The 12,907-nt window shown below is 37.2% G+C and overlaps 1 protein-coding gene across 1 annotated transcript; it reads right to left on the bottom strand.

Annotated features, from left to right (window-relative positions):
* Positions 1 to 634: 634 nt before the first annotated feature.
* LOC112554364 (putative N-acetylated-alpha-linked acidic dipeptidase) lies at positions 635 to 11,894 on the bottom strand. Its single transcript, XM_025222120.1, is given in 24 exon segments — positions 635 to 2,619; positions 2,851 to 2,943; positions 3,530 to 3,617; positions 3,910 to 4,025; positions 4,462 to 4,592; positions 5,191 to 5,284; positions 5,608 to 5,693; positions 6,016 to 6,147; positions 6,274 to 6,356; positions 6,554 to 6,673; positions 7,088 to 7,144; positions 7,147 to 7,172; positions 7,319 to 7,408; positions 7,731 to 7,815; positions 7,912 to 7,919; positions 8,139 to 8,323; positions 8,670 to 8,795; positions 8,968 to 9,016; positions 9,163 to 9,296; positions 9,386 to 9,542; positions 9,852 to 9,914; positions 10,349 to 10,551; positions 11,483 to 11,594; positions 11,890 to 11,894. Coding segments are annotated over 24 exon segments (2,427 nt in total). The 3' UTR covers positions 635 to 2,435.
* Positions 11,895 to 12,907: the final 1,013 nt, after the last annotated feature.

The raw sequence follows: 12,907 nt of genomic DNA, 5'->3' as shown, positions 1-12,907 counted from the left end.
ACCCCTTGAATTTTATCAAGTGTTCATCAACTGATTGTTGTTTGCTTGGGTTTCGTACATTTTGAAAGCATTGACAGAAGAGATCTGTTCTCTGAAGCATATCTTCTTTGTTTGCAAAGTGTAAGGCATTACTTAAAACTATGTCAAAGCGATTTTAAAGTATCAAATTAGAAACATATGACACCTGGAGATCAGGTTCAGTGAACTAGCAGTCCCTTGAGGATAGAACCACATGATAATCCATTACGCTGGTTAGTGGTGTACGCTGGTTAGTGAAAGCATCTCAAAATGTCATATTAGACTATTCTATAAAATAAAGGTTTTCAAGCTTCCTTTATCGGACCTTGTTTTTAATATTACTTCTATTCCACAAGCGTGTTTGCATGTTGGTTTCATTTTGGCACATATTGTGTGAATAGTTCACCAAAATAGCAGGCATGCAGATTAGAAACACAGTAAAGTAACACAAACAGAAACACGCATGCGCATGTACTAATCTCTCCTGAACCAAAAGTCAAGCTTAAATTAGTTTCCAAGACCTTAACTTCCCCAATCTCAGTCTCCCATTTGACGAAAACTTAACATGATACACACTTCGTACAAAAGATGGGAATGGAAACAGTTAAAACCAATATACTTCTATAGTATTTATTCAATGTTTATGATATTCAAATAGCATAGATAAATCTTAAATAGCTTATTTGTACATTAAAATGTGTAACTTTTACGAAACTTTATTTTTAAAAGGCAACATTGAAAACAATTCATCAGCATATAGAGTATCAACATCAGGTAAAAGTTGAAAATTACAAAACTTTCACTAACAAAGAAAACTACTTAAAATCATTCCTTCAGAACTGAAAAATATGGTGTTTTTTCATTATTTTAAAGCATTATATTCCACAATACATGTACAACATATAAAATCATAATGGAATAATTCAAAATTTAAGAAATATGCACATAAGATAATATAAATAACAAATTTCATCTGCTACAATATAGAGAGGCAGGTGCCACAAAAGACTGGTTAAACATATCCAAATCAGATTTTAACATTTGCTGTACGGGCAAATGATCTCAAAGCCGCTTTAATTGCTTCAAAAATATCCTTTTTTAAACAAATGATACCGTTATTTAAGAAACGACGTGGGTAAATTGGAGCCACTGCCTCTTAATGGATATTTGTGTCCTATTATTATTCATAGATTGAACATATTATTCCATAATATATCATGAGTTAAAAAAAAGATAAAGTTATCCTCTGTGGTTATTTAACATATTTCATAGTTGTATCCAAAAGTCCATACTTAATGAACAGTGCCAGAATATGTGTTGAATTGTTTCATTATCTTGTTAAAAAAAAAAACAACAAAGACGTTGCAATGAGGTTTCATTTAAAAAGAAAAGATTTTGTGGGTAGGATTCAGCGTAAGATTCTTAATTGAAACCATCTCCGCTGGGTGTCAATAATAGTAAAGAAGGGCTTTAGAAATATATCAGCTTAGTTATGTTCATTAAATCCAGCCTCCCATTTTCTCAGTGCCGATGGATCCACTTTATTATCTTGAAGGATTTTAAAAAAACTTCTTTGTTCCCTTTTCTAATTATACCTTATCCCCTATAAGACAGTTTCATTTTGAGAGACTAGCAGACAATTACATTTCTTTTGATATTGTTTCATGGACTGTATCAGACCCATGAAAGTTGAAAAGTCTGTTTTGATTAAGGCAAGATACATAATATATACTTCATCAACAGTCACAAATATACCATCAGTATTAGTGATATCCGTTATTTTTATAACTGCTGCATCTAACTATTTCTTACTATATACAAGTTTTCTGCCTCTAATAAAATAACATTGATACTTTTAAAGTGAAGACCTGTAAATTGTAAACCCTATTAGGAAGAAGGACTAAAATGTTGATTCTAAACTCTTGATACTCATGCTCAAAATTAGCTCTTTAAGATGTTTGAAACTTAACAATGAGACTCGCTAGCTTAATGTAGGTCATCTCTCCAGAGTTAATGAAGATTGATATTTGCTGGGGTAAATATGCCAGTTTGGTAATGAAAAACCTTCAAAATCTCTTCTGGTGAAATGGGAGGAGGTACTGTATTATAAGTTTTTTAGCAGGTACATTACAATGAGTAGTAAAAGCATTCTTGGGGATGGTTTGATGTTTTATAACACCCTCTAATTTTTGACATTTAATTCAAGTAATATTTTTTAGTTTTAGATAAATCGGGAGGTTTATGTAATTATATCATTGACCTAAACTAACATATAATACACGACGAAATAGCTTAAAGAATCAATAAAAAGCATTTGCTTAACGAATGGTTCCAAGGCTCTGAGAGTGTTTTGAGAGAGACTTGGGTAGCCGGCACTCAATCCGTTCACAGATCAACTAACGGTTACAGTCCAAAGGTCACAGGCCAATGTCTTCTAGGGTAGAGGCAACTGACTGAATGGTGTAGGTAGAGATGTAAACTTGCTGCTTTAGTTCATCCCATTTGTCATACCCTTGTTGTATCTGAACCATTGTATCCACAATGCCGGGAAAACTGTTGTCTACATAGTTATCAAACTGGCTAGGAGCAAACATCACGTGTCTGGAACAGACAGTGACACGAACGTCAAAAATGTGCATCAGAGACATAATGTAGTTCAGAACAAAAAGAGTTCAACTACATTTTGACCACATGAGACAAGCGTTACAGAAAGTATATTAGAATGTGTCAACAGAAGGGCTCAATAATTTTTGTTAACAATTAAAGTGATAAAAGATAATAATAAAGTAAAAATTATCTCACATTTTACAATCCAAGTAGATTATTACTCACTTTTGATCAGGACTCCCGGGCAGACCTTCTGGGTCCAAGAAAGCTCTTTCCAACTGCATTAGTCTGTCGTTGACCATACGTAGCTGCAGTGGGCTGAAATAACAGAATAACGACGGTGGGTGGATGAATGGTGATGGTGATAGCACTTCTATAGGGCACTTCCGTGCTGGCAGCAAGCTCAGTGCGCTTCGACATAAGTAATACTTCAATTTTATGACGCTAAACATGGAATATAGTCAATTCACCGATGAACTCAGTCAACTGAGTCAGTAATACAGATTAAATCAATGACTAGATTTGTCTTCTAGGTTAATTAAAGAGCAAATCATTGATAATCATTGATTGCAACTACACATATTTGTAACATGATTTTTCTTCGAAAATCCAAAAGAGCAAGAACCTAAGAGCCTAAATACTAGACTAACATGCCAGAAATTTTTTGTGAATATAAGATTCTTGCTGAAAAGAATAAATAGCTCCAAGAGAACTTTGAAATATTTTAAAGAAAAGTGATGTGGATTTCAGATTTTCACAAAGGATTTTCTCAGTTCCTTTGACTTCAGAGAAGTCAGCTGTCCATCTGAACCATGAAACCTTCATTTATAATTCAGATCTCGTGTATAGAAACGCCTAACGACTACCTGTAACATTTACAGAAAATCAAAAATATTTCATCTACCTGCTCTTTGCTGATATACTTTGATCGATTTGTTCTTGAAATGCTTTGGTAGCCTTGGTGAAATTCATAATAGCTGAATCCATGGCCTCTACAAGAAATAAAATAAAACATGTGGTGTCCTTCAGAACTGACCTTGCACAGTATTATCCTTATAGTTTCTTTTTTCTTGGGTTTCTGTTGTTTTTTTTTTTAAATAAAAAAGGATAAACTATTCCAGAAGGTAAAAGAGAAAGCATAATTTAAAGTCAATATTTTTCATGAAACTGCGTGAAAAGTAAATAATTGTGTGGACCATTGAGCATAAAAAGAGTGTTCCAATTATTTCATGGTGGATTGTGTAAATTATTTTTAAATGTTGAAGTGAACTTTCTAAGACTCACCAATATTGACACCATGTTCTTTCCACGAGGTCTTATTGAGAGAAGTATAAAAGGTGGAAACCGCCGTAGAATACCTCTCGACTTTGAAAGGCAATAGTTTACAATTTGCCAGGTTGCTGTGGAACAGAGAAGATTGTCTACATTTGCATACTCCCCTGGTTCTTATGAGTTAGTCTGTTCAGACTGAAAGGGAAAGATCAACTCTGTCTTTTCGTAAACGTTGTTTACAATGTGGCTCTACTTATGTGTCTAGTTGATAAATAGCTACTTAACTACAAAATGTGACAAGAAAACAATGAAACTATGTCATCTAGGTATCTGATGAAGGATAAAGAGAGGTTACAATATTAATTTAATTTCAATGTTTAAATATAATGTAACATTCATTTTTAGCTTATCTTTCATTTTTTGTTTTCATTGTTATTTTGGGGTTTTTTCTTTAGTCTGATTTATTTCTTTTCTCTGTTATTTCAGCTGTCTGTGTCTTTCATTGAAGAAGGCTTTAGAAAACAATTCTTATATTTATGGAATTTAAAATAAATAAACATTAACCTTGTCATAACACCCCAAACCTTTGTCATGGCGGCATTCGCTACAAAACCAGGATCAATAAACGTGTCATAAGCAAAGAAAGTTTCGTAACTTGAGTGGTAGAGAGGGTACGTAATTATTGGCAAGTTAGCCTGCAACAACAAAGATAGGAATTGATTAACTCCGCAAAAAACAACTTTAATAGTAGACGTGTTAATTAACTGGCAAACAACCTTGAGAAAAAGGGGATGATGTTTCACTTATATATGTGATACAATATATGCAGTAGTTCCCTTAACATATCAACAGGTGTCTAGCTTCAGGCTTAGCAAGGTACAGTACCAGGGCATTGATCAGCATCCTGAGCTAATCAAAGGTCTAGTGGGCTGCAAATCCTTTTCCAAATAACTAGGTAAAGCTCAGTGGAAGGTTCTATTTACCAAAATTTAGGCAAAGACCATCTTTCAAGCTATAAATAAAATATGACGTGTTATAAACGTCACCATGCAGATAGAGAGGGAATCCCTGTGACGTCATATTTATAAATAGATGTTGACAGAATGGTCCTAGCTCTGAGCTCATTAGCTGCAACCTTGATAAAATTGTATTTATGTACAGTCCTGACATGTGATGTTTACCCTTTCTGTGCATATTTTTGTAAGAACGGAATTTGTGCAACTAGTAGAAATTGCACCAATGTCATGGCAAATGAGATGAACTACACTGAGCCAATAACTGATCATCTCCCACCTCGTCATAAGTTATCCACATGTCAACACTCGAGACTCCTGCTCGCTGATAGAACGCTGCCATGTCACTTGATGATCCGAGGGAGTAATAAACACTGCCACATAAAAATTATGTCCACTTGCTTACTAATGTCTTATAGAGTCTAGAACTCAGATGTTTTTATTTATTTATTTATTTATTTTTTACCTTTTTCATAGTATTCCTGTGTATGTTTTCCTTTGTAAGTTTGCCTGACTTTATTTAGAACTTTATTTTTCTATGTTGCCAGTTTCCTAAATGAAACCTGACTTAATCTGGCATTGATCTTTTATCATTGGATCGTCTATGCTAAGACAGCTTTATCATAATGTTCCTCGGCATTTTACTGTTAAACTTTAAGAAAAATAAACAGAAGGCTTAAACAGAACCAAATCTCACTATGGCTCTTTGTCAACTTCGCCGGATGTCGGTCTGTGCAGCCACATGTCGTATATTGTTGTGAATGCAGGATCTATACTAGGAACCTGCAACACACAATATACATCACACACTGTTGTGAATGAATAATATATACCTAGTCACCTACATCTTCATTTATCATTACTGTGCCAGTTCTGTGTTCAGATTACTAAACTTTTCAGCGATTAAAACTTACATTTACTTGGGACAGTCATTAAAGATGCAGTACTTCACCTAAAGTAACAGATGCAGTACTTAAAGGAAGTAAATTCTCTCGTGAATACGTTATAGAATACGATATGCAAGTGTATTCACAATAAAATGTCCGATGTTATGTGGTCTATTCTAAACGCAGACCCACTAATTCAACTCCTTGCAGTTACTCACGAGCTTTGCTGCTTCATAAAGAGCATCCTGCAAAAGAGGGCTGGTGCCTGCCGCCATGGTGAAATTTGAAACTGCTGAGTAATCTACGTTCAGGTAGGCTACACCTCGCTGCAGCAACACTTTCAGGTGTTCCTGTTTAAAACACACACACACACACAAACACATGAACATATTACAACTTGTGTCTGCCGATCTTCACAAAAAGAGTAAACAATGCTGAAAACTAAAGGGTAGGAAACCCTATCATGTACAACCTACCTCCACCCACTCGTTGGATCCTAGTAGTCCCTGCTCCTCAGCATCCCAGCTGCAAAATACTACAGTTCGGCGAGGTCGGTGACCTATGAGAAGGGGGAAAGTAAGAAAGGTTGTTTATATTGACGTCTAAAAACTCAACAAAGTACAAAAACCTGTGTGACCATATTCGTACCATTGCCTATTCAAGTTTAAAGACTATTTGCCCAGCGAAACATTCTCTACATTTATTAACAGCTCCCATCTGAGTCTCAAAGACAGCAGCAGACAAGCGGGTGCGTACCCTGTTTAAGAAGCTGTCCAAACACACGAGTAAGCTCGGTTAAAGACGCTGCTCCAGACAAAGGGTCAAAAGCGCCAAACGCCCAGGCATCGTGATGGTTGCCAAGGAGTACATAGCGATCTGAAATTAATAAGTCAAACAGTTTTTTCTTGATTTTTCTTGACCACAATCTACGATCCAACATTCATATTGTCGCAAATCCTAAACAGGGAAACCGTACAAAGAACATTCGGCATTATTCTGGACCAGATGCTTACACAAATATTATAAGAGGCTCTGCAGATATTACAAATTAAGGCATGAATCTGCTTCTTTCTGTCGGTAGCACTTAATTCTACAAAAACTTATTTTTGAAATGGCATACAGCTTAAAATTTTCATGACTTATTTTAATTATGCTTGAGAAACATTGTCTTGCTTGCCAGTGAAATGCAATTTTTTAACAATGTGTTCATTGTGCAAGATATTTGTCTTGTTGGTAATTTACGCCACAAACGTCTTCACTTATAATATTTCTGACAGTTTCATGACTTACCTGGTTCTTCGCTTCCTTTTATTATACCTATGACGTTGTAGACTGGCTTAACTTCAAGTAGTTGTTTACCTTTAGGCGCACCTTGCTGCAAAAAATTCAGACAATTAATCAGGTATGTTTTTCTCACAATAAGTGAGGTAGGTAATCAGATTCTCATACGAATAACACCATACAAAGATTACAAAGATTACAGAAACTGAACGCCTGACATTATGAAAGTCAGCATCTTACAAATGTGAGTCTTCATATCCTCGGCCAATGCGATATGAGATGTTCAGCCCTCCTCTCCACTCATCAGGAGCCAGCGGCCCAGACAGATTTCTGACAACACAATCGACAAAAAGAACTCGATAGACTATTCCTTTTCTACTGTTTGCTCGCTCATGAGTACTATTCACTCAGCAAATCTCTCGGTGTACTGCAAGAGTAGTATTTAAGCATCTCCGGCAATCTTCCAATAAAAACTACACACTTATTCATACTCAGTTCATCATTTCACTAAGTTATATTATAATAATTTGTCTATCTTGGTCATCTAATATTCATGCATATATTTAAAAATATACTTCTGTATTTGGTATTTTTATTTATTATTTACATTTTATTTTTTATTCCCATAAAGTCTTAGTAAGTGCACACCTACCTAAGAAGTTCAATGGCGTCAATGTACCCGATGGGCTGACAGGGTATTTTTGGCAGTGACGTAGCGTTAACCCTATTGGCGTAGTCTACAAAAGACAAAAATAATTCTTAATGCTTCATAGACATTAAATTTTTTTTAATTTATACCGGATCATTATGGCAAATGTTCAGTTGTAGGTAACTGTTGGTGCTGGTGTGAGGTATGGTCATTTTATCTAGGTTTTGTAAAGTCTGTCAGTTTTTGAGAAGTATTTTATTATTTTTCTTTATTTTGTTACAAATGTCCACCTATCCGTTCTTCGCTTTTCTTCCGAGCCTCGAGCCGTGAAGGGCTGAGAACTGGAAACTGTTTTGCAATTATCTGTGTGTAGAGAGCTGATGGCTGCGATTATATTAAAACCTTACTCACAGGTGGAAGGGTACAGGGGCGTTTCCTGGTCGCCACTGGCACCAGCCAGCGATCACTCCACGCTGTATTCCAGTGGGTGGCAACCACCACGAGTCAGGGTAGGGCTTGCTGAGGTCAATGTTGAAGTCACTGGGGTCTGAGTACAAGATCACTCCAGCGGCGTTGTAACGTTCGGCAAATTTTACCTGCATGCAACATAATGAAGCACGGCTCAAAATTATCTAAGGAGCACATCGACAATTAAATCATGTTAGAAAAACGTTTTAAAGACCTTGAGATGATTTCAAGAGAATTTTTCTGTAACTAATATTACTTCATTATAGGGATGCAGTTCTCATCCGACCAGCCAATCATCGCAGTGCATTAATATATATTTCGACGCCTCTGCCTACCTCTTCCAGACCTATACCTTCACAAATCTTGTTACAACTCTACTTATAATATATATATAATATGAATCAAATAAATATTGTAGATGCCTAAGATGTGTTTTCTGTCAGAGATGCAGATTAGTTTATGCCATACACTCACTTTATCCCCCCGATAGATTTTACCATAGCGGGCAATAACTATGGCTCCAGTCAGGTTGACGGACAATGTTTTCGTCAAATATGAAAAGTCTTTTTCTCTTCCGTAGTTCACATAAACCAGATCTCCCTGGGATAGAAACATAACTGTTGTGAATTTTTGTGTAAAAAGGTTCCACACTTACACCATTACCTACCCCTTAGTCCCACATAGTCATCTATACGCACTGTCGTATACTCTAAAATACATACATATGCTAAAAAGTCATAAAGAAGACGCAAGGCTTAAAGTAACATTTTACAGTCAATTGAATTTTTAAGACAAGGTTAATAATGACAATTTTTTCTCGTCTGAAATAAATTGGAAGTGATACTGTAACTGGAGATGACAACGGCGTATGACAGCTTTCCGTGTGCCTAAGTCAAAATGCTGCACAATGGCTTAAATGTAGAGCTAAAGCCCCTCTCCCACTGAGCGACACTCTCTACATACTCACGGTGACGTCAGCAGCGGGTGAGTATGCATTGTAGGGGGGCACCACATCGGAGTTGTTCTCTGCTGGGTGAGTACCACCTCGTACTTGTGTGTCTCAAACACCACCTTTCCTGAGGTCGTGTTTGTGACCTGAATCTGCAGCAACACGATGGAGTGAGCGACACTCAGCGACTGTTATCGTGAAAAAGATCAGATTTGAGTGAAATACTGCCCTTTGAACTTACCACGTTGGGGTTGGTCTTGTTGGGGAAGGAGAGGAGCACGTTGTACGTGGCGAGGTGAACATCATCCAAGCCGTTAGCCTGCCACTGACTCTGCATGAGTCTGGCAAGCTCGGCATCTTTCTCTGTACCTTCCAGTCGGGGTTCTTTAGAATATTCTCTGAAACGATATTTTCTGGAAATGTTACGCGTTACGAGTCAAAAGCAGAAAGTAAGTATAGCCACCTGACATAGTTTATTACAGTCGGCAGCCTTGGATTACTTACCACGCGCCATGAAGGGTAAGCATACTGAATTAACCAAAAGGAAATATAATCAACTATGGCGCCAATAAAGTTTATAATCTTACCTGTGTTAAGCTCTGTCAAAGCTACATTTGTTCAATGGCTATATGCCTAATCTTTATTCAACCACACAAAATTGCACACACATACAAACACACGCACGCACTCAGGCGTGCAGCTGTTACCTCAGGTAGTTCCGGAGGTTGTCTTTGTTCACGTTATTTAAAATGTAATCTGCGAAGTATGAACTGCAACGAAATTAATCAAATAAATAATTAGAATTTAATCGGTTATATTGAATCCAGTAGCGCACAAATCATAAGTAGTGTCTTAAGTATACAAAGTACAACACCCTTATGCCTCTGTACAAATTTATACTGAACACATGAGGCATGGAAAGCAAACTTTACGACTTGTATCTAAATCCTAAAACCTCCCTAACATAATGTGTCTATGTACAATCCTGACGTCAGTGTTATAAAACTCTCTGTGTGCATGCCGATAATTTTAGACACATATCCAGACAAACAGAATGGGAAATATTCCCCACATCTAGGGAAATAATATCTGCACTGTTTCACCTAACCATTCGAAAAAAATGCTCCCGGCTAGATATTAGCATTAATTAGCATTAGATTGGCAACGATAATAGAGTGCTGATAAGAACAGACAAAAACCAAACCTTTCGTCTGCTACCGTTTGTTCACTGCTGTTATCGTTGGAAGGGTAGGTGTGGGAAAACCACCCAATCAACACCCCAGCGGCAAAGAAGATTCCAACGACAATGACGAAGATGATGAGATGCCTATAACTTATTTTCCTCTTTACAAACAATCCTCTTCCATTGTCAGTGAGATTGAGGACGTGTGACCACGTCGCATATGGCTGCAACAGTAATGTTTAAACATCCCACTGAAAAAAAAAATTTCTACCAGAAATGTAGAATAAATAAATGTTCTTCCTTCAATCTGCTGCTGAAATTCTGTTCTGTAAATTCTAAGCAATGTGAAGAACCATTACAGATACAGATATATATTACAATGAGAGTCACTTGCAGAAAGCAAGAGCCACTACAGATAGTGAGATTACAGAGAGTAATAATTATTATAGATATTAAGAAATATTCCAGATAGAAAAATCTTTACATATTGTAAGAATCATAACAGATAAATGAGACAAGATTCTTAGTTGACAAGTAAGCGGAAAAAACTTTACACGTGACGAAATGTATATCTACAAATGGCCGTTATCTTAAATGTCAAAGACAAAGATACAAGTCATCGTCTGTGCTCATGCATGTCATGCCTCATAAAATCCGTTGCTGCACTTCGTGCAACTTGTTTGAAATTCAACGAGCGTTGCATTCGCAGGTCGGTCACACTGTACAGCAGAAACAGGGTCAGGTCAAGGTCCTTATTTTCGCAAGAAGCCGTTGAACCCACTCGACATCATTGGCTGTTCTTACAGAAGACCACTGCCCAGCTCATGAGGAAATGTTCCCCATCCCTGCTGTAGAACTGTATACATACACTACTTTAGCTGTGTACAAAACTACTTTGCTCTGTCGGTTTAACGGGCTCGTATACTTCCTTATCTACTGCCATGCTATACACGATTCAAAATACTTACTGTCCTTCTCAAGGGAATTAAGACAAACTAAACAGTTTTCATCGTACTTCGTCACTCAGAGTCTACAAACAAATCGTTGACTGTCAGAATGATAACGAGAGAACTATGCCTTCCATAAGTATAAGAGCACAACATGTACTTAAAGGTAATGATCAAAGCGCTTAAAATAAACAAATGAACTACATACCAGTGTTGACAAAGACGGACACTTGAGATGGAAGACTGTCGCGAGAGAGAGAGAGCTGACACAACTACCGGCTTCCGTTCGTTGAATCTTGGTTAGTGCGACACTTCTTTCACTTTAAAGACCATACAGGGAGCAAATTGATTTAAGCTGAAAACAACCTGTATTGAGCGAGAAACCCTATTTCAGTATAGAGATAACATTCTTTATTCCCCCTACAGTAACTTTGCATTAATACAATAGAAAACTTTATTTATACTAAAGAACCAACTTTTAAAAACTAGAGACCAAAAAAAAAGTTTCTAGCAGACTACATCAATACGTATCTGTTATTAGCTTGTTAAAGAATTGCAATTTTTTTTTTTTTTTTCTAATTAAAACATGCGTGATTGACCTAAATTCGTATTTACGACATTCCTCGAAACTGCAGCCAATGCAAGAATTTTCAACACGGGCTGATGAGGAGCTGTCCAGTCGGTGAGCCGACAAATGTGACGTGACATAAGAAGCGAGGTCAGCCTTTGTGCAAACTTTCATAAGAACTGCAATACTTCTTTAAGTATTGTATAAGTTTGTATATCTCATGAGTCAAATAGACGCATTTATTGCTCATACTCCACATACACGAATAGGCATAAAGTCACATAGAGTGCGTTCCCCTTTCGACACCTGTTTTAGCCCACCCTGCTCCACGACCCTCCACCCAGACATGCACAGAAAGCCTCTCTTTCAAGACTGAAGCACGACTTGCAAGCTGCACCCACTAGCGACACTTGGCAGTCACCTAGTGTACCAACAATGTGAGCCTGTCATGGCAAGAGGCAACCTCTATTGAGCCGGCGAGTGCAGGATTGCTGTTGGAACAGACCTGCGCAAGGGGCGGCCCGCGGGCCGGATCCGGCCCGCCTCCTCTCTCTGACGGACCCGCCCGCTGACCCGCCCGCCAGTATATACTATACATACAGTATTAGGTAAAACTGAGTTAACTATATTAGTCCGGCCCTCTAAAACCATCCCAATTTCTCATGCGGCCCCTTGGGAAAATTAATTGCCCACCCCTGCTGTTGGATTTACTTAAAACTAACAGAGCTTTAAAATGTTTTCTGGTTTGGTTTTTTTTTTTTTGGGTTTCGTTTGCTTGTTTTGAACCGACATCCAGATCCAACAAAGTGTCATATAGTGACTTATCTGTTATTATTTCACTCACTGGACAATGATGGCAGCAGATGATACACTATGCAGCTCTTTGTTCCAAAAATCTGTTCTCGTCGCTCGATACGCATTTATTATGTTTATTACATTAGATTGAGAATAAACTGATTGAGGCTGTCATTCATTGTTGTGTGCGAATGAATGTAGATCATATGTAAGCCTGATTATATCTGAGGCTGTTTGGTGCAGCGGATATAAATATATTGTGATATTGTT

This window comes from Pomacea canaliculata, linkage group LG13 (assembly GCF_003073045.1).
Source record: "Pomacea canaliculata isolate SZHN2017 linkage group LG13, ASM307304v1, whole genome shotgun sequence".
Taxonomy (NCBI): domain Eukaryota; kingdom Metazoa; phylum Mollusca; class Gastropoda; order Architaenioglossa; family Ampullariidae; genus Pomacea; species Pomacea canaliculata.
This window is presented reverse-complemented; position numbering and strand designations above follow the sequence as displayed.